Here is a 21162-nt window from a genome sequence, read left to right as displayed (position 1 = left end):
TGCAATGAGCGGGAGATTGGGGAAAAGCACTGCCATATCTCAGTATGAAGACCAACAGAATTAGAGAGTCCAGATGAGAAACAGCACCCATATCACACCATTCGTTGTTGTTGTTGTTTTAAACCAAACCTCACCTGAAGCGCTCTGCTTTAAGAAGTCCAGTTTCCAGTGTTCTGCAATTTAGGAAGAACATTACAAACTAGAAGGTGTCCAGAACTGGATGATGAGCCTGGCTGTGGGCTTTGGAGACTGAAAACATGGGTATGTTTAGCCTGGAGAAAAGGTGATTAAAGGGTGGTGCATTGGTTCTTCTTCAGAGGATTGCACTGGAAAACATTGCTTTAATGGGAGTGATCTTCCTTAAAGCTGTGGCACAGTTTTGAATTGCTGGCAAAATTCCTTGTGCCGCGCAGAGAGTCGTAGAATACAAATGGCTTTCCTCTCCCTGCCTTTATCTTGAAAAAACAAAACAAAACAAAAAACCAACCTTGTAAGGAAGGTCAGGTGAGAGTTAAGGATTGGCTTATGGCCATCCAATGAATTGCACTTTCCCTTAACCCTGGAGCGAGCTGCAGAGGAATTCTCCTTAAATTATTGAAATCATTTCCACTTGGTCATCTTTCTACAGAAATTAGCAAGTGCCATTTTAAGCCTGGACTTTGGGGGTCCCCCTCCCCCCTTTCGGGCGACGCATCTTTTGGTAGCGTTTTAAGCAGCCGTCCGACCCCCGCTTTCCAATGGGATCACACCAGCTTAATTTCCCTTTCTGGGCTAATCATAAATTCCCACGACCTACGATTCCAGACACATTTAAGTGCTGGAACGGCTGGGCTGTTGACCCAGACCGCTCGCAGTTTAAGCTGGAAGATCTTCAGGGATTAATGAGGATTGGCTCTAATCAGTGCAAATGAGCCCTAACAAGGCTTCTCTCAGGTCTGCCAATGGGGAGGGGGGGGAGGCAGCATCGCCCATTTGCCGTGGCTTGGTGTGGGACGTTGGCATGGCAGATGATTGAGATGACATGGGCTTCCGATTCTCTCTCTTAAGCAATTGCACTTCTTCCTTGGATTGCATGGCTCTGAGCTGCGCGGTTGCGGTTATACACAGATTTTTTTCCAATAAATAAATAAATATTCAATAAATACCGTGTCCCCGGGCCACCCAGAACCTCTTGAGTTCAACACTGAAGGTCTCAAAACGATCTACTTGTCTCTGTGCATGGTACTGTATGGGAAGGGTTGTCAATGCTTTGGAAAGGAATCCCATAGAGAGAACTGTTTTTCTCTCTCTCTGTGGGTGGGTGGGTGAATCAACACTTTATGCTTTGCACATCAGAGTTATACGTGGATTCTGATCTACAGAAGGGTCCGGCACCCTTAACTCCGATGTTGTAGAATAAAGAAGCGTATATGCACAGCTCTGAAGGAATCATTCTGACACTATCCTGGTCACTGAAAAGTGGGGTACTGATGTACATAAATTTGCATACAGGAATTGTTCTATAAAGATGCCAAAGTAGAAATGGTTTCTTTAATTTAAATGGAATTACTCGGCATCTCACTCAAGTGTTAAGAATTACCGTAAGTTAGCAGAGGGCTCTTCGTAGATGGCTGGAAAGGGCAGGCAGGGCCCAGCTATTCCAAATGAGCTGAGTTCCCATCTCCACAGAGCCACGATTATGTGTATATTCTGACAGTCCTACAGCGGCCTCAAACAGGGTCTGAAGCGCGCCTTCTTCCCATTTTATCTTCACTATGAAAGTCAAGCAGAATTAGAACCCAGTTCTTGCCGTCCAGTACTTTTTAAACTAATACAGCTAACCCATCTCTCTCTCCTCTTTGGCTGCCGTATCTGGTCATTAGCAAACAGCGGGCAAAATCCTGATGCTTCGCCTAGAGCAGGCTCAGTGAACCAACAAGGGTTTGCTGAGTCGATGCCTCCCTACGTTTCACTGATTCAAACGGACCTACTCTAACTGTAACTTACTTTAGCATAGTAAGACACAGAATAGGGCTGTTTGCATTAATTGCAGAAGATCTGACTCACTAAATCCCTATTGATTTGATAGGCCTACTCTAATGCAATTTACTACACAAGATTCTGGCCAATAATTGAGTGAAATCTCCAGGATCATGGCGTAGATGAGCCGATTAACCTATGTGTTGTGATTAAAAATCACCAAGTGCTCCGAGGATAGCAAACACTGTTTATTCAATCATAGACACCAAACACTGTTTATTCAATCATAGACACCGGCAATGTACGCAGGCACTTTATCTCAAAAACAGCCCGATAAGGCAGGTGGGGCTGAAAGTCAGTGGTGATCCCATAGGGATCAAGTGAACTTTGTGATTACGCAGGAATTGGAACTCAGGACTCCCTTTTGCAAAACCATCACTCCAACGATTACACTCTCCTGGATCTCTCCGCTCCATGACTATTATTATGTCAATGACACCGAGGTGGAAGTATATTGGTAGAAAAACAAGGGCAGAACTCATGTGTGTATTTGCATGATATGCAAATAAGGCCCCCTTGTTTGCATTTTATGCAAAACGGTCCTGCCTGGATCTGCAGCCATGAAAGCTGAGGTCGGCTGACGGCTGGCCAGAGATGACACAAATGCAAGCAAGCTCTGGGCTGGAATTAGAGGGCACCCCCTCTCCAGAGCTTGGGAAAGTTCCTTTGGGGGGGGGGGTTGAGGGATTATGGGGATTGTGGTCAAAAAAAAGTAACCTTCCCTTATTTTCTGTCCCCATCCAACGATGACTCCTGCAAGCAGGAAAGGTTGGCACCGAAATTTGCGATGGCACAGCTCCACCTAGCGCCTCTTCCCTGTCTCCCTAGTGATGCCGGGCTCACTACACAACACTTTGGTCAATGGCCACTTTCAAAAGACATTCCTTCCTTCCCTCCCTCCCTCCCTCTCTCCCCACCGCTTCATTACAGAGTCTTTGGTCCTTGCGCATGATGAAGAGCCATGTCACCGAAGTAATTCAGCTGTCCGTGGCTGCTGTTGCTTTAAATGCCAGATGTTCTCCACAGGCTTTGAAAAGCACTCTGAATAATTTACAACACCGTCTGGAGTGAAAAAGCAGTGATCAAAGGCTTCTCTTGGCAGGCCCAAGGCAGCCCCGGAGCCTGCTAGCAGCCTTTTCCTTCCCCTTTCCATCCCACCTTCACCTTCCCTTCCTTTCCCTCCTCATTAAATGCCCTCCGCAAGGCCAGGGTTTGGATCTGTGCAGACGCTGCTCCTCGGTGGATTTCCGTTTCCCAACAACTTGAACGTACGTTTTCAGGAAACCTGCACGAGGCCTAACGACCGAATGCATCCTTCCGACATTTCCAGAATGGAAATCCCAGTGGAGGAAAAGAACCCTCTGTGCCTGTTGACATTTTTCTCCTTCTTTGGAGAGGGTGGAAGGAAACACGGGGAGGAAAAGAATACTGCCTTGTCCTTTGGAGAATAGACTGCTATCCTGTTAATAGCCAGGCTTATTACTTCCTCACAGCTTCCTTAAGTAGCATTTAACATCTGCCGCACGCTCGGCATTCATTCTGTGCGCGAAAATAAGCAGCTCGGGCTTTCCCCTTCAGTTTTTGCTCTTTTCCTGTTCTGAGCAAATGAAAAATTTATCTCTCTCGCCAACCCTGGTGAGCAGCTTAACGGCCACTAAAAAGAGAATTGCTTGCAATATAATTATGGGGATGTTGCCATTGCTTCTTTACTTCCTCTCTTTCTGAGGAGCATCTCTGCTTTCGGTTGCCCAAAGGAGACGGGAAGCTCAAGCCGATTCCCTGGATTTGCAGGGGGGGGGTGCCTTACTCCGAAGCTGCCATTGGGCTCCTGGGTGGGGATTCCTATGAAGATACAGACCATGGCCATCCTCGAGGAATGGAGGAAGGTGTCCACAGAGTCTTGCCATGCCATCCCAAGAGGTTTGGCCCTATGGCTGTACCACTTTGCTTGGGTCCAGGTGGGTGTGATCCTTTTGAGGCCAGCTACCATGTCCGTGAGTGGTCCATCCTCTCACAGCAGAAAGGCTACCAAGACACGGACAAAAACTAAAGTTTTTTTTCTTCTTCCTTCCCTCCCTCCCTCGAAACTGACCAGGAGACAAGAGGTTCTCCCTTGGTGGAGGAACAGTTACAGTACGTCCGGATGGACGCAAACTCCTTCTCTGACCAGGTCAGCACAGAGATGATCTTCATACCAAGAAAAAGAAAGAAAAAATGATAGCAGTTCTGAGAGCAATAAATGCCTTTCCGTGTAAGCTTTCCTGGACTGCAGTCCACTTCCTCATAAATATGGAATGCCATATCTGGGTCACTGGTTTTTAGGCAGTATCCATGGTGATGAAGAAGATAAGTGGGGAGGGAGGTCAAATGGAAAGAACCCTGCAAAGCAGCACCGGGAAATGAGCTGCAAGGTGATAACGGCATGAGGAATGCGGGAAGTGAGCATTCAAGGTTTCCATCACCGGAAAACCCTGACAAAAAAGATGCAGGTGATGTGCTTTTTGCAGGACTTGAATTTTAGGATTTGAATTTTAGGATTTAGGACTTGAATAGGGTCCTCGGGGAAATCAATGTTTATGGCTTTGCAATAAAGTAAAACAAAATAACTCCCCATGTTAAAGTCAGCGTATTGTCCAGTACCCTATTACTAGTCCCAACCGAGACTGTATCCATTGCATCGCAGGCAGGATGGTTGTCCCTTAGCCTTAAGGCACTGGATGTATTTTTGGGTTGCTTCTGGTTTTTGGTAGTGCATTCCTCGATCCTTCCAGTATTGTATAGTCATGGTTACTAATCTTAAATAGTCTTTTCATTGTGGAAAGCTGCCTTGGGTCCTTCTTAAGGACACAGGAGGGGATAAAAATGATTGAAATCAATCAATAACGAGATCAATCCCTTCAATCCAGCTGGCCTCCTCTGCCAGGGACTAGGCACAGGATGAAGGTCCGGTTGGGTTTAGATGCACCCTGGAGTTTATGCCTCGCCCCCCCCCCACGGCCTCCGTTTCCTCCTCCCCGGGGGAACCCCGATCTTCCGCCCCCCCAAGGGAAAAAAAACTCGGAATTAAGAGGAGCAACGTGTCTTGGAACATTTCGTTTTATTTTATTGATCGGCCGCCTTTTTCCCGATAAGGGAAAATGTTCTGATGCTGGCGAAGGGGGCTCGAGGATGTCCGAGCACAGGGGACGGAGGGAGGGGGGCAAGGGCAGGCGCTCTGCACGCGCTCAGGGGCTCCCTTTTCTTCATGCATTCGTCATCTTGCGGGGCCCCCAAGAAGAGGCTGAGCGGCCACCACTCTTATTCTTGCAGAGCTTTCTAACACGGGGATAAATGAGAAACGACTCGGTGGCACATAAGAAACAGGGAGGCAACGAGGCCCCGCCTCTAACTCGAGAGTCGGACGGTTGCCATGACGATGGCCAGGCCTCCAAGCCCCTAGAGTTGGGCTTCCGGTTTCTTCTCCTCCCTCCCTCTCCCCCCACAATCCCCCGCGCGCTCAAGCCGCGCTGGAGATTCCTGGTTGGGCAGCCCGTCTTGGGCTGTACCACCGGATGAGGAGGAGGAGGGGAGATCAATCGTGCCGAGGGCTGGTGCTAGGCAAAGGATGGCAAAGCGGGGCTTGGTCGTCGCGTCGGGCTTGTAGAATGAAATCAAGGGCAAGCGAGGCGTCCTGGAGAGAAACCTAAAACGTCAAACGCCTTATGTTTTGATTGCAACGAAATAGACCGCGCGGCTCTTGGTAAGAAGGTGAAAGGCGGGAAATGTTTAAGAACAACCTCTTCATCTCCCCCCCTGGAATCGGAACAGATGGTCCGCCCCAACCGTCTTCTCCGCAGCCCTCTTCACTGCAACGCAACTTGCTCCCCCCGCCTCCAACGTGGCGCCTACGTACGTCGCGCGCGCGAGCGCCTATGGGCTGGCGGGCTGGCCGCTATGCAAATAGCGGCCCCCGGGCAGCCAACGGGGAGGCGAGGGGCCGCGACGTGGCGCAGCCATTGGCCGGCGAGGCGGGGAGCCGGCAAAGCTAGCGGGTTCGGGTGCCCCCTTGCGGCTGAGGCGTCGGCGTGAGAGGAGGCCAGGCAGGCAGGCGGGCAGGCGAGCTGAGGGAAGGAGGGAGCGAGCGAGAGGCCGGCCGGCCGGCCGGGCGGGATGCGTCTCGGGGGGCGCGAAGGCGGCAGCGGCAGCGTCGGGGCAGTGGGACCGCGGCCGAAGTGAGGCGCCGGGAAGGAGCCAGCGATGGCCGGGGCCGGGGGGACCCCGCCGCCGGGCGGCTCCCTGCTCTTCTGGCTGCTGGCGTTGCTCCTGGCAGCCCCGCCGCCTCCCGGCGTGGAAGGGGCCGGCCTGGCCGACAGCGTGATCTGGGCCGTGAACGCCGGCGGGGAGGCCCACGTCGACGTCCACGGCATCCACTTCCGGAAGGACCCCCTCGAAGGACGGGTGGGACGAGGTGAGCACTTCTGGCCGCCGGTGGAACGCCTGGCCACCAGATGCGCCCGGCCCGGCCTGGGGAGGGGGGGGAGGGAAAGAACCTTCCCTTGAGGGGGGGCGGGTGCTGCGACGCCGAGAAACCCAGAAAGAGCGGCATGGTGGCCGCCAGGTGCAAGGTGGAGGAAGAACCTGGTGGTCCTCCGGATATTGCTGGACTGCAGTGCCCAGAGGGCCCCCGCTTTCCCCACCCCCAGCTCTGCAGGGGCGACCGGGATTTTTCAGACTTCTGGGCCTGCGCTCCCCTCCCCCGTGTCAAGCGGGGGAAGAGGTGAAAGTTGGAAAAGTTCCCTTTATCGAGATTTCTCTCTCTCTCTCTCACACACACACACACAGAAATTGTGGTGGAGGTGGGCTTGTAGGAGTGTTGGTCTCCCTCCCCCATGCACCCCAAAAAAAGTTTCCATTGCCCCAGAGAGAATAGAGTCAGAGAGCAAGTCATCATCACATCAGTTGTAATTCACTTCTGGAACTTGCAGCATCCGGGAGGTGCAAAGGCCCCAGGTGGTGGCGGTGGCATCGGGTTAGGAGGGTTGGCAGATAAGATCAAGTCTGTTGGTGGCGATTACCAAGATAGAACCTGCGGGTACAGAGAGAGTCTGTCTCTGAATACCAGGTCATGCAAGGGTACAAAATGCCCCAGACTCCTTTCTACACATGCCTGACAGCGAGGCCATGCTCTCTCAGTTCGACTCAGTTGAATGTAACTAATCTAAATGAACAGTGCTGTTTAGTGTGAAAAGTAGCATCCTGGTTGGTTACTGCAGGAGAATAGGCAGAAATAGCTTCCCTGCTCTTGGCTAAAAGTGATTATGTCGCCATTTGTGTATGTTGTGTGTTATTGAGTTACTTCTGGCTGGTTTGAGACATGTAAGGCATGGATTTATTGCTGCTGCTCTTCACATCAATTGCCATGGCCTAGTGGGGATTTGAACCCAGGCCTCCTGAGTCCAACACTTGCACCAGGAACAGTGTAGAGCAATCTGTGGCTAAGGATGTGGGCTGGAAAATGTGTGGTTCCAAATTTTTATCAGAGCAAAGGATTTCCTAGCCGTGCAGCCCCTGCTCACGGGTGCTCCAGAGTGAATCCTCTTGGCCTGAACCCACTTGGTTTTACTGACGAGGTCAGACTCATTGGACCAGCTGCAGAATCTGAATAGAAGGCCAAGGTTGGCGTGAATCCCGTTGGCCCAGGAGCTGAGGTAGCAGAGCCCTTGGGATTCTCAGCCGCGGGGGCAGTGTGCTTAGGATTGGAGCCCCAGTTGTGTTGATCACGCCATGGTACAGTCAGCAGCACATCAGCAAAATGGATGTGCTGATAATGAGAAGAATCTGTTTTGTAGAGTCATTGTGGCGGTTACTGTAGGAAAGTAAGCGAAGCCCTTGGGGAAACTCCAGCGTTTTGCATAAATGTCAGGTGGCCATATTGCTAGGCACATTCTCTCCGCCAGGTCCCACTTCTGTCCTAAATTCTGTGACTAGAATATAGTCCGCCCTCCGGCCCCATTTTCCTCCCCTGTGGCCTTATGCCATCCTGGATCCTGTCGCTGCTCCCCTTTGCTCTTCCAGGCTTGCCTGCCTGCCTGCCTGCCCACTCTCCTTGCCTCTCTGAGGGGTGGCTTTTTGATCCCACTTGCCACTTCTGCTACCCCCACCTGTACATTTTGCAGCAAATGCTGCAGCCACCCCTGTTCTGTCTTCCTGGTGTGAATGCCCAGAGTGGTAGAATATACCAGATGGGTGGGATATAAATTGAACAAATAAATAAATAAATAAATATAAATGCCAATTCTCCCTCTGGATGCGAGCAGAAATGTAAGCAAGGGCCCATCTCTCCATTTTGCCAGGCGTTGAGAGGAAGGCGCCACTCCCTCTGACCTTGAACGCTTGCACCTTCTGCCCCCCTCTTTCTTCACTGCACGGCCCTCCTTCCCTTGGGCCTGGTCTTCGCTCCCCCCCTTCCCTCCTCTCCACTCCTTTCCTGCACCTGGATTTTGACTCCTCCCCACCTAGCTTGCTCCCTCCTTCTGCCCAGGCTGCTTTCTAAACTCCTGGCTGGACTTTGCCCCTTCGGGCATTGCCTCTTATCTCTGGAGGTCCCTCCCGCTTATGAATGGGGAACTGCAGAGGTGGCATCCTGGAAATGGAGCCTGCCATGTTTTTTTTTTTTTTCTTCTTTGTGGTTAGGCTGCTGGCAGGTGGCGGTTGCCTTTGCTAAATGATTGCCACAGGGGCCTCCCCCCTCACCTCGGGTGCTTTTTCTGGGAGCCGTTGGTGGCTGCGCTTTCCCAACTGTTTCTAACGTCTTACATTTGGCATAATTAAAAAAAAAACCAATCTCCCACCCCAAAATTCTTTTCTTTTGAATTTTTTCTTCTGTGCTCTGATAGAGGAGAGCCGTGGAGGAGGCCTTGTGTTGAGTTCAGCTGATGTGCCTGGAGCCTCTCCTCTTTGACTTTCTTTCCTGCCCGCCTTTCGTGTGGGTTCAGGTGGCCCATGGAGGCGGCACTCGTTCTGTCTGGGCGGGAGCTTTTCTCCCTTGGTCTAGTCCAAATTCCTTCGCCTCTGTGTCTTGACTTCTGCTGGGTCTTCCTTCCTGGTTCCCTGAACAGACAAGTAATCAGTCTGTACTAGGCTGGAGAGAGACTTTTGCAAGGGGTTGGTGCGCCCTGGGCTTCCCCACAACTCCCTCTGAACTCCTGCTGACAGGGGAGAAGGCATGATGGAGGGGAGGGGAGCTCAGCAACCCTGTGCAAGACAGATCTTGCCTGTCATCTTCCTTCACAGTCACAGGCTTTTGGAGAGGCAGGATGTAATTTTACTGCCTATAATGAAGGTCTTGCTCTTGTGATCACATTGCAGAAAACTTTCTGCCTGCGGAGAGCAAGGTCTGTTGTATTGAAGCAAGCTCAAGATCTCCCATCATGCTAGTTTGTGCACAATAAGGACATAAATAAATAAATTGCTAGCTCATTTTACACTGAAGCTCATTGTTAGACTTCATCTGCAAGGCCATCCTCCCTGATTTCAATTCGCCTCCTGAGGGCTAGAAATGATCGGGCAGGATAACTGTTGTGCATTCATAAAGGCTAGAAGCTTTCTTCTGCTAGTAGAAGCAAAACATTCTTGGAAGCAAAATTCTCAGTGCACAGAGCTCATGTTCTGATCTGCATTGTACACCAAAAACAGGACCCAAGCCCCTTCTTGCGCTTCTGATGGCTGTGGCTTTTCAAACAAAAGCTGATGAGCCTCAGCACTCACGGACATGCAGTTCATTCCGTTTGGGGTTTGAAGACAGCAAGGAGGTCTAGTTGGAGCTGATGCCTCCTCTAGGGTGTGCAGTTGCTGCTTGCCAGCCATAGAGACCTTTCCAGAAACCAATATTAGCGGTCATGGAGCAAAGGAGACCCTGAGGGGTGTTTGCCAGATGCTTTCCAATTCTGGCCTCTGCCTGCAAATCTCGGTCTTTTCCTGTCCTCTGCAAGGGGTTTGGTGAGGCCCAGGGTGGTGAGTTGGAAAGTTCTGGAGGCTGGTGGGTTCCGGCTGCTGAGTTCCACCTGCTTTTCTTCCTCTCTCAGTAAGCTGTGGTGGAGCTCTTACAAAGGCAGGGTGAGGAAGAAAGGAGGTTGAGGCGGGTTGCTTGTGGGTGCACTCGTGCACCTCACCATATGGAACGGGTTGTATGTGTTGCCCTTTGTTTCCACTAACTGCTGCCTGCTTTTCTTAGTTCCATGTAGAACCAGTGAGTCTACGCCACACCTCTGCCCTCTTGTCCTTTGCTACCTTTCCTTAAAGTTTGGAAAGTATCCTGGATGCTGTGTGCCGCTTGCTTTCCTGGAAGCTCTTAGGATGAGATAACGCGGCAAGGTCACTTGCATTTCCTTTGCTTGGGCTCTGCTTTTCTGTGGTTTACAGTTTAGAACAAAGTCTGCAGAGCCTGAGCAACTTGCATAAATGGAGAAGAAAGAGAAATTGACGCACTTGTGTATGGACTCCTTTGCCTGGGTGGTAACAGCGAGGTGAAATGTCCACCGCTGTGTGTTGGAGGGTGTTGAAATGGGAGTTGATGGTGGGGGTGGAGGATTCCGGTACAAGCAGATTGGACTTCTTCCAAAAAAGAGACAGCTTTGTGCACTGCGAGTGTTATGCTGAAAGCCAGCGACTTTTTGGAAGGTAACGTTTCCAAAAACCACCACTGGTGGAAAGGTCGTCTTCTTTGCTTTGTGGGAAGGAGAAAGCATGCAGGTGTACAGCTGTCCATTTGTTCTAGTCTGAAAGGGTTTTAATTTCCTCCTGCTCACTGATATGGGTTCTCTGTGAAACCTTTCTCTTTGGCTACTGCTTGAAAGGTATCTCCATTTTTGTTCTAGTTAGCAGGCATGGATCTTGTGCATAGATTGTGGTTTCCGTTTTCTTCCTTTTGCTAGGGCTTACTTGAAAGAACAATCAGAGTTTTCTTCTGATTTCTGCTAGTGAAGGCTACCGGAATCAGTTCATCTTGACACAAAAAATGGGAGCCCGCTCTATTTATTACACAGAAAATCGTTACTTCTGGTGTCTAAATCTGTGTAAACTCGTGTGACTCTTGAGGAGCGCAGTGCATGTGTTGGAGGCTTGTGCACTGGGCAGATTCCTCTGAAAAAAGGAGGATTCTGCCATGCTTTTGCATAGTTGTGTGTATGTGTCTGATGTGCCTCTGTTTGGATAGCACCCAGTGCAGGAGTTGCAGCAGAAGGTGGAGCAGTGAACCAGGCAGTTACACAACAGGTCAATTCCTTTGTTGGTTGTCTAGAGAGGGTTTAAATCTCATGGGAATTGCAAGGATTTCTGTGTAAGATGAACTCGCTTAACACTCCCGGTTGGCCATGGCAGTGCCAGGCGCAGACGTTTAATAAAAAGTTACAGGCAAACTGCAGGCCATCTAGTGTCATTTCTTCAATGGAAACCCCCCTAGAATACAGCTGTCTCGTGTCTTCTGGCAAAATTTCTCTGTACCTTGCTGTTCTCCCATCATTCTCTCTGATCATTCAGTAACAGAAGCAGAGGGGAGTGCCCCTGCCAGTGTGGCATGCAGGAATCCCCAGCCAGGTAAAGGGAAGGAAAATGTGGTGTTCTGTAGCCCTGTTGTAGGCAAGCCGTTTGCAAAGGTCTTCTCCATTTTTCATTGACTCGCACTTTGAAGCTCTCTTTTACGAAGGGAAAATAATGTAGAAAAAGTTCTCGTTTAGCTGGTGTGGACGCAGTGGGGAAGCACAGCAAGTGTTCCCTAAAGAGAACAGGCTCTCAGTTTCAACTGGCGTTTGTAGCTTGAGAACAACAGCTGGTACCATGTGGGTGCCGAGGACCTGGCACAGAGGTCTCACGTCTCTCCCTCACATGTGTCAGGGTGTGCTTTGAACTGTGATTCAACCATAATTTGACATGCTGGCTTCAAGATTTTGATAGTCGCCCTACACGTAAGTGCTCTGCTTTCCTGGCCTTGTCCGCAAGAGGCTCTACTCGGATGGATGGTTGTTCCGAAAGAGCCCTTTGGAAGGGTTTAGCTGGGATGGGGCTGCCGGAAGGGGCAGGTGAGGACGTGGAGGTGTGGGGTGGCCTTCTGAAGGCTTTCTGCACGCAAAGAAAGCTCAGCTCTGCAAGGCGCTTGGAAAGGGTCACTGTTTATTTTTGGAACACAGCCTCCGACTATGGCATGAAGCTGCCGATCTTGCGGTCCAACCCGGAAGATCAGATTCTTTACCAGACGGAACGCTACAACGAGGAGACCTTTGGCTACGAGGTGCCCATCAAGGAAGAGGGGGACTATGTGCTGGTGCTGAAGTTTGCAGAGGTCTATTTTGCACAGTCACAGCAGAAGGTAAGCAGCCTCTTCTCCGGCTGAGGTCCACGCCTAGGTCATCCTCAGCGGTGGTGGGGATGGTATGTGGTTTCTATGCCTGCGTGACTCTGTGCTGCCCCGTTTCATCTGCATGGGCAAAAAAGAGCTTTTTGAGAGGCCCTTGAGGCCTGCGGGTATTGCCATGAACATCAGCTGACCTTGAGAATGTGTTCTGTAGCAGGCATGAGTCCTCTCTCTCCTTCGCTGATTCTAAAGCAGAAGAACCACAGCTTTACATTTCTGAACATTTTGAGGACTTGGCCAAAGACTTTGAGGAGGTGGTTTGTAGTGAGGAACCCTGACCCTGTCCCTGGGATCCTAGTTGTCCACAATAAAGGGCTGTTCATTGTCCAAAAATGGCAACACCTATTTTGTAAGCGGAAACGAGGGTTACTGGTCTTGCTCACTTTGCCAGTGAGGTGTGTTGACCATGTTACCTGTTGTTTCAGAAGCTGGCAAGATGAGTTACAAAATTAGTAACAGGGTGTCCCTGTCAGGTCAGCATCTGTTGATGACAAAGCACGCCACGTTTTGAGTTACACAGAATTTCCGTGAGGTAGGATGAGAGGGCAGTGGCTTGCTTTCTTCCTGAGAAGAATTCTGTGTAACTAAGGAACATGGCTGCAGCAGGGCCAGGGGACATTGCTGCTTCTGACCCAAGGAGCTTTCGGAATTAGCGATCTGCCAGTAGTTGGCCAGTCTGGTCCACCTGCCACTCCAATGGAGATGTGTCTCCTTTGTCTTCCTCCCCTCCCCCCAAAGGTTTTTGACGTGCGCGTGAATGGCCACGTAGTGGTGAAAGACTTGGACATCTTTGACAGAGTTGGACACAGCACAGCGCATGATGAGATCATTCCTATTAGCATCAAGAAGGGGAAGCTGAGTGTCCAAGGAGAAGTTTCAACATTCACGGGAAAGCTTAACATTGAGTTTGTCAAGGTAATGAGAGCCTTTGGTCTGCAGATGCCCACAGTGTGCGTGCGCGCTCTCGCTCTCTCTCTTGTTCACTCTCAGTTTTTCATGTTGTCGAAGGTATGCAAGGTTCACAGTCGATTACCATCTGCAAGATAGATTTGCTCATCCCTCCTTTTTTGCTAAGCCTTCTGCATGCACGCACACAGAAACAAACAAACAAACACACAATGTGGTGCAGCCCAGCCTGAAGAAACCTTTCCCAGAATGAGACTTTCAGGAGAGGCTTAGTTCTGAACAGTGAGGCATTGGCCAAAAACGGATCAACAGGTTTTGCCTCTTTCCTGTGCATGCCTCTGTATTTACGCAAGGAGCTGCCGTCCATTCATGCTAGGAAATGTGAAGGACACTGTGCACACACACACACACCTTCAAGGAGAGTTACACGCGTTACCCTGGGAGGATGGTGTACCCGTGTCAGTGGGAATTGACATTAAGACCAGTATCTTAGGATAAGAGCAGCCATGATTTAATATTCGAGCTGGTTTAGAACATGCATGAACAAGAACTTTGGAAAATTTGTTTCAATCACTACTTTTTATTATTTCACATTGCCTGGATGTAACAGAGTTGGCCTCCGCTCCCTTGTGTGTAATTGCACAGGGGTATTCTCAAACTGGGGCTTCTTGACTCATAAATGTCAATAGGCAGCTTCTGTTCCCAACCCACATTACAGTAGATGGGTGATCAGAGGCCAGGCTTGTGGCATGCTGGCTTTCTGTCCGTGATTTCACAACAAATGAAGACCCAGTTAAAATAATACATTAAGCTTCCAGTTGAGGGTGTAAGGTTGAGCTCCAAAAACCTCTAGGTAAGCGCAGCCAAGGTGTTGGACAGCTTCTCACATCCCAGAATTGCAGGCCATTCTGCATGAATTGGTGGTAATGGATGATCCTGATCTGTGCTGCTTTTGTTTCCCCTGCAGGGGTACTATGATAATCCCAAAATCTGCGCACTCTACGTTCTCGCGGGCACAGTGGACGGTGAGTGTTTCCACCGTCCCTCCCATGTCCGGCTGGTTTGGATATTGGTAGTTAAGCTTTTGAAGAATCATTTGAAGTAGCACGTAAAGTGCCCTCCTCCAGATGGAGGGTTGGGGGAGAAACAGGCATGGGCTGGGGGCATTTCTTGACCTGCTGGCCTTTGAGGAGTGTGTGTGTGTGTGGAATCAAACCTGGAAACTCTCTCCCTGCCCTCACTGGCGTTTTGCCTGAGGGTCCCACTTGTGGCTTCTCTTGCACATCAGGCAGAAGTAAAGGGGTTAGGCTCTCCTCCATACACAAAAAGTAGCTGTGTATCTCTGGATGGTGCTACAAACCTCAGAAACATTCACATCGAGCCACCATCAGCACATGGTTTAAACACGAAACGTGTGAAAGGTTTCTCCTTAGCCTTGAGGACTTTGAGTGTATCTTCACTAGGCCATTACAGCAGAGGGAGGCCTTTTTAACTGCTGTGGTTCCATCTTATGGAATCCAGGGATTTGCGAAGTGCTTGGTGTCCTCTTTCCTAATGCAGAGAGGTGATGCTCTGAAGCTCTCCCGGGGACCTGGCCAAGTCCTGCCCTGTGCTACCAACCCCTCAATTTCCTTGGCGGAAACCTTGGCCGTGGGAGTGGGCTCAGACAGCTAGAGACTGTGTAAAACATGCACCTCTTTAGCCCAAGGATGCCTGTTTTTTGTTTTGTTTTTTTAATGTGATGGAAACCCTGGTGTGATTCCCTCCCACAGATGTTCCAAAGCTGCAGCCCCACCCAGGCCTGGAAAAAAAAGAGGAGGAAGAGGAGGAAGAGGAGTATGAAGAGGGATCCAGCACTAAAAAGCAGGCCAATAAGAACCGGGTCCAGTCCGGGCCCCGCACACCAAACCCCTACGCCTCGGACAACAGCAGCCTCATGTTCCCTATCTTAGTGGCCTTTGGTGTCTTCATTCCCACCCTCTTCTGCCTGTGCCGGTTGTGAGAGAGAGACAAGGCTGGCCTGGCACGAGGGACGGCGGGCTGGAGAGGAGGAGTCCTACCAAGCATGGTGGCTGTTCTGGCTTCTCTACGTTCCTCGTAATTTAAGGAAAATAAAAGTTTGCTCAGAAGCAGCAGCAGGTACAAGAAGAGAGCGCTTGGGCCGCTTTCTTTGGCCAACGCCTCCTTCCTGTCCACCTCAGCAGCCCCGTGGGCCCCATCCGGCTGGGCCACAAGCAGCCGCCTTCCCTGCCCGGAGCAAAAACTGTGTCCTCCTGGTGGTCAGAATGCAGACGAACTGCATTCCCAGGCAAAAGCAAGATGGAGTCCGAGGAAGGAGGGAGGGGAGGGGATGCCGCCCTAAGGACAAGGAGATTTTGCCCGGTGGTGTTGATCCGTTGGCTGGCCTGATTCACATAAGTGCTGGACCTGCCAGGAGGGTGGCAGGCTTCTCCTTGACCTCTGCTGGAAAGTTCATGACTCAACCCACGGTACTTGTTTTCTGTTCTAAAAGGAGAAGGCCCGGCCCTGGCTGTTTTCTCTTGGGTTGGTGGAGTCTTTGGGTCCTGGAACAGGACGAACCGGTTGCCCTTGTTCCACCGCCCTGCCTGGGAGAGACTTTATTGCTCAGGTCCCTGTGGCATCCAGCCGATGGCGGCCCCAGAAAGGGTTCAGGTTCAGGCAGGCCGTTTTCCCTTTGTGGTTGTGCTGACTCTTGACACTGACGCCTTTGGTTGTCCTTTGGGGGATTTCCTCCTCCTCTCCCTCCCCCCACCACACACACACACACACATCCCATTCCACAAGTTCCCTTTAACGGCCCTTTGGTTGGTTCTTTCCCTCTTAGGAAACACCCGGTGTCCCCCCCCCATGCGCTGCCACCCTGATGAGAACATGGGGTGTGGAAGCCTCCACGTTCTCAGCGCGTGTGGGGCGTTGAAGCCGAAGCTCCCAGGGCCATCTAGGATTGTAGGGCGATCTTTTTTTCCCCAGTGGCCTTTTCATTTTGTAGTCAGAAGATGTGCCACTTTTTGAGCTGAGGTCATCATCCTGTTTGTTGCTGAACCAGCTCCTTCACAAGGAAACCTTAAGCCTAGCTTTGTTGTTGCCAGAGTTGGTGTGGGGAGATTTGGGGTTTGTTTGGGTTTTGTTTTGTTTTTAGATTGACTGGAAAGCTGAGTTGCAGGCATGGATTTTGGAAGGGCGAGAGAGAATTCACATCAGTTTCACTGGCTCCAGTGGCCACCCGTTTCCATGTGAGGGTTTTGTTTTGATATTCTGAGTTGAGGCACTCTGCCATGGCCACGGGGGTGCAACAGCCCTTGAAATATAAATTTTATTCTGGGCTACCAAAATGTCTACAGTGCGGTGAAAGAAGAGAGAGGCGCTTTGACAGAGGCTTTGCACGTGGCCAAGAGGGGTGCTGCCTTATGCCTTTTATAGGGTAGGAAGATCTCTGAGTCTTGTGATCCTCTTTCAGAGCCACAGACTTGCCAGGGCCTTTCTGATGTATTTCCCCAGAGATCTACTCCGTGTCACCCAGGGGGGGTTGATCCAACTTGTAGTGCCCACTGTTAATGCTTTTACCTTCATGCCGTTTGTTAAAATGAGCCGCTTGAGATTGTCGAAGGGAGAGTGTTTTCTTCTCCGTTCTGCTGCCATGCAGAAGAGTGGCCCAGGCCTGGGGAGTCCTCAGCCTTGACTGCGTACTTGTACCTTCCTCTTCAGAATCCCCAAATATTTGGAATTTGTTCCTACACCTGTTCTTTGGTACGTGCCTCCAAACTTTGCTCCTACCTTCCGGCTCCATTTCCCGAAAGGGGAGTCGCATCTAAGCAGCAGGGGCGGGCTTTCGCATTGGCAAGCAAAGCTTAAAACTCCAGCGGTTCTTTCCACCCAGCCAAGAGCCTTGTAATTTAAGAATGCTTCCTAGGTTAAGCAGCATTCTTTAAAATGAAAACAGAAGCGAGGGGCCCCACCCCACCCTCTTCCTATCCTTTTTGTTTGTTTGTTTTCCTCCGTTGCAGAACCTCGTGGAGCACCTTGCAAAGGCTGGCAGGGATTTGGTACAGTCCCTCGTACTCGTTTGCCCATCTGCTTTTTCTCCTCACGGCTCTAGGCATTGTTTGACGAGGACAGGAAGGAAGCGTGGAATTTCTTAAAACCCTCTGGAGCGCTTGCTTTGAAAGGCGGGTGGAGTCGTTCTCACTGTCGACTCTTGACAGCAGGTGGCTATTATGGGGATTCAGGTACATGGGGGGGGCAGCGGAGGATGTTGGTTCTTCCTTGATACTGTACATACGGTCAGATCATCTTCAAACAGTCGCCATTTTGTAGCCGCTTATTAGGGGCCGTTCTCAATTTACGAAATAAAGCGGAATAACAAGTATATGCCAAAGGTGGCCTGGTTTTTGCCTTTAGCGTTGCGACCGTCCATCCTAGGCAGATCATCTTATTCCCTCTGTGAGGGCAGAAGTACAGTGAAGAGGGCCCGGGGCAGCTCTTCGCAGAAGAAGGCTGTATCCCCACATTTGATGTCTTTGGAGCCGAGAGAGTTTGCTCCCAAGTTAGTCTCCCCTTCTGTTCATCTTGAATGGCTTCCATATCTTGAAGGGTTGAGGGAGTGCAGTTTGCCCAAATGATTACAGGCTCTCTTCTGTCCCCTTCAGATGAAGGTTTGCTCCTCCCTTAAGGAGAAGAGACCGTTTCCTGTGAGGCCCGCTTTGGCCTTGGGCAGTGTGGAAAGCAGGAGAGATCAGAGGCTGGCTTCTGACTTGCAAGATAGTTATGCTCTATGAAGGAGTACGATGAGTTCATAAAGATGGCAAAAGCTTATGAGGAGCCTCCATGTAAAAGGTTCTCCAAGCTAAATACTACACAAGAGGGCAAGGTTTCTCCATTCCTGACTCTTGTGCCTGATGCCTGAAGGGGAAGAAGTAGGAAAAGGGTCTCTGTGCCCTCATCCATCATCCCTTTCCCCTGCAGAGATGGATTCAAGTATGAAACCATCCTTCCTTGGCAGATGAGAGGCCCTTCCTTTGAGGACACGGAGAGGACGGAGGATGTTTGCCCCTCCTGAATTCGGTCCCATGCCTGGCATGTTCAGTCACCAGTGTTTGAATGCAGGAGGCGGCTGGGAGGTGTCTTCTCAGTTTGGGGAGATGTGACGGGTGGAAATTAGAGGGATGCCAAAGTTAAATTGGTCTGGGTGTGTGTTTGTGCCTTTTAGACAGTGTTTCAGGTAGTGAGAGGAAGATGCTTTGCTTGAAAAGAAGCTTATGTTTTAAGGAACTTTTGTTTCCTCTTTTAAAAAAACAAACCCACCACCACCACCATGGAGCATTCATTGCTGAGAGAAGCTGTCCCTTTTGAGCCAGATGGCTCCTCCACCTGGAGAAGGTCAGAGAGTTCAGGCTTTGTGACTTACGCTCTCTGTGTTGAGATGTCACAACCATAAGGTCCAGGCGGCCTCTCTTTCGGCCTAGTCAGGAGAAGAAAAGAGAGGAGCTGCCCAAATTTGTGGCCGTAGTTAACACAACTCTGATGCACGGCTTTGGCAGCGACCCTCCTGAGCGCCAGGACAGGTTGGCGTGATGCTGTGGACTGTCATGACTAACTGAGTCCCTATCAGCCAGCGGGGGAGCTCCCTCTGGTTTCCACCTAGCCATCGGAATGCAGCCTTGTTGTTGCACTGCGAACCTTGAGTTGTTCTCTGCATGTGGGATGACTACTCGATGCGCGCCTCAGGCACTGCAAGGCAGCGAAGTGTTGCTCCTCCTCCACCACCCCAGGCTGTGACACCCCTGCCATCCCCCATCTAGTCATGACTTTCTGTCAAGGCAGCGGCTTTGGGAGTCAAGTTGCCTTCTGTGACTGTGCAGCTCAGATACAGCTGGTCAAGCCCGGGCCGTGGGTTATCCTTTGCTAGAGGTGCTTCTACCCAATTCCTGTAGTCTTCTTCCCCTGCGCCGTAGTAACAGGCCAGCGGCCAGCGATTGGGACCGTGTGGTTTGTCACCGTTTGCTCAGATGCCTGAGTTGACGGAGCCCCCCTCTGGAAGCCCAGCTTGAGGCTGAGAAGACCAAGGGAAGTGAGCTCCTAGAGGAGGCCTCCCTCCCTCTTTGCCTGGCTGGGAAGCAAGCGCCTTTGCCTACTGGATATCCACGAGGGGAGATAAGCAGTTGACCAGGGAGTGGAGGTCCCTCCAGGGCTTGAGGGATAGGATTTGGCACAGACTGAACTCCTTTCTTCAGCAAAGGAAGATGGTAGGACCAAAATAGTACATTGGAACCTGCAATGTTTATTCATTTCTCTGGTGGGAGGAGAGGAAGTCTTGAGTAAATAGACTATTGTGTTAAAGTCTCCAAGCTTCCTGGTTTTGGAGGGTGCTGAAAGGGGAGTTGAATGTAGGGCCATTGGACCAGATTGTATGTTCATTATAGCCCAGGCGCTCTGCTTCAGCTGACGGGTGGCTTCAATGTGGAGAGAAGGTCAGCAGCCTCTGACCCACCCACCCCTTCCAAGCCCAGATGGACGCAAGGCCTGTATCTTAGGGAGGCAGGAGGAATGGAGAGAGAGAAAAAGGATATTTCAAGGATCATTCCTAGTCAGTGAGGGTCCTTGTGTGTCGTGGTTGATAGGATGCGTTTTTGGAAAAACAGCATTCCTTCCCCACTGCCTTACAGTGACCTTTTTAGGAAGGGAAGGCCAATGTGACTCCTGCTGTCTCCAAGATGCCAGGACAGACGCTCAGTCCTCCGGGTGAGGTTCCCTGGAAGTGGAGGCAAGAGGATGTCTTTCTTCGTAGGTAGAAATGTTTCCCTACTCATCCAGGTAGCGACTGAATAGCCTGTTCAGACCAGAGGGAACTGAAGCCAACATGGAGGAGATATCAGGGGCTCTCCTACCAACTCTCCTCAGACCAAAGAAGCTCCTTGGATGAGTAGCCAAACGTTTCAGCCTCATGAGAAAGAAGTCCTTGGGCTCAACTTTCAGATGCTGCCTTCAAGGTCTGCCCTCTGAAAGAAAGCCAGGCAGTTTGCATGGGTTCAGAGAACTGGGAGGCGTCTTGGACGCTGAATGGGATGTTTTGGAAGGCGCTTACACCCTGCAGGAACAGGGGATGCCATATTTCCCATCCCCTGAGGATCATCATCTACCCGCCTCCCCATGCCTGCCGGCAGCACTTGCCCAAGGAGACATGTGAGTGAGGATTATGGAAGAAACAAAGCCATTATCTGTAGGACCAGCCTCCGTTCAAGGTCTGTGCAATGCCCTTGAGCCAGTCTGGGGGTCTGCTGACCCCTTAGGTCATGCCCATGTCTGCAAAAACGGAGAGACACAGCTCCAGAACTTGAGTAAGGGCAGGATTCGGAAGCTGTTTATCAGCCTGTTTTAGGTCTGGTGCTACTTTATTGGGGTGTAGCACCCAGGTCTTAGGGTGCCCTTATGTGCAAGAAGGGGGTGGTTGGGGTGCCTTTAGGGAGTACCTTTCTGAGAGAGATTGGAGTTGTTCCAGAGAAAAGGCATGGCTTTAAATTAAACACATCATCTAAACAGGGTCACATGTGGAGCTTCTCCATCACGCTCGAAAGCTTGAGGGGAGGTAGAGCCTCTTTGAATGGCTGAAAGCCCCAGTTCCCGGATAGATGCCTGGGGGAGGACCATCCCCTGTCCCATCTCTGCAAGGGGCGGGGGGCACACTGGACTCGGCTCATTCCTTTTTGGGATTTGTGCCCGTGCCTGCCCACAATGGCCTGACGTGCTTTTCAGGGAGACAATTCGATATTTTAGGTCAGACAGAGGTAATCCTCATGGTCACAGGCTTTAGCTACAATAGATGGGATCCATTT

General features: G+C 50.8%; 1 protein-coding gene across 1 annotated transcript; it reads left to right on the top strand.

Annotated features, from left to right (window-relative positions):
• The first annotated feature begins 6105 nt into the window (after window positions 1–6105).
• Window positions 6106–16095, top strand: MLEC (malectin). Its single transcript, XM_020799180.3, has 5 exons — window positions 6106–6466; window positions 12183–12361; window positions 13145–13321; window positions 14280–14337; window positions 15085–16095. Exons 1-5 carry the CDS (start codon window positions 6256–6258, stop codon window positions 15312–15314), a joined length of 855 nt encoding a protein of 284 aa, XP_020654839.3. The 5' UTR covers window positions 6106–6255; the 3' UTR covers window positions 15315–16095.
• The last annotated feature ends 5067 nt before the right edge of the window (window positions 16096–21162 follow it).

The sequence above is a fragment of the Pogona vitticeps genome, chromosome 14 (genome assembly GCF_051106095.1).
Source record: "Pogona vitticeps strain Pit_001003342236 chromosome 14, PviZW2.1, whole genome shotgun sequence".
Taxonomy (NCBI): domain Eukaryota; kingdom Metazoa; phylum Chordata; class Lepidosauria; order Squamata; family Agamidae; genus Pogona; species Pogona vitticeps.
The sequence above is the reverse complement of the archived record's forward strand: the minus strand, read 5'-3'. Positions and strand labels throughout refer to the sequence as shown.

Bases quoted from the DNA above. Each gene is read 5' to 3' on its own strand.
- MLEC (XM_020799180.3), top strand. From the start codon at position 6,256: ATGGCCGGGGCCGGGGGGACCCCGCCGCCGGGCGGCTCCCTGCTCTTC. The intron at 12,362-13,144 runs GTAAGCAGCCTC...CTCCCCCCAAAG, and splicing joins TTGCACAGTCACAGCAGAAG to GTTTTTGACGTGCGCGTGAA. The intron at 14,338-15,084 runs GTGAGTGTTTCC...TCCCTCCCACAG, and splicing joins TCTCGCGGGCACAGTGGACG to ATGTTCCAAAGCTGCAGCCC.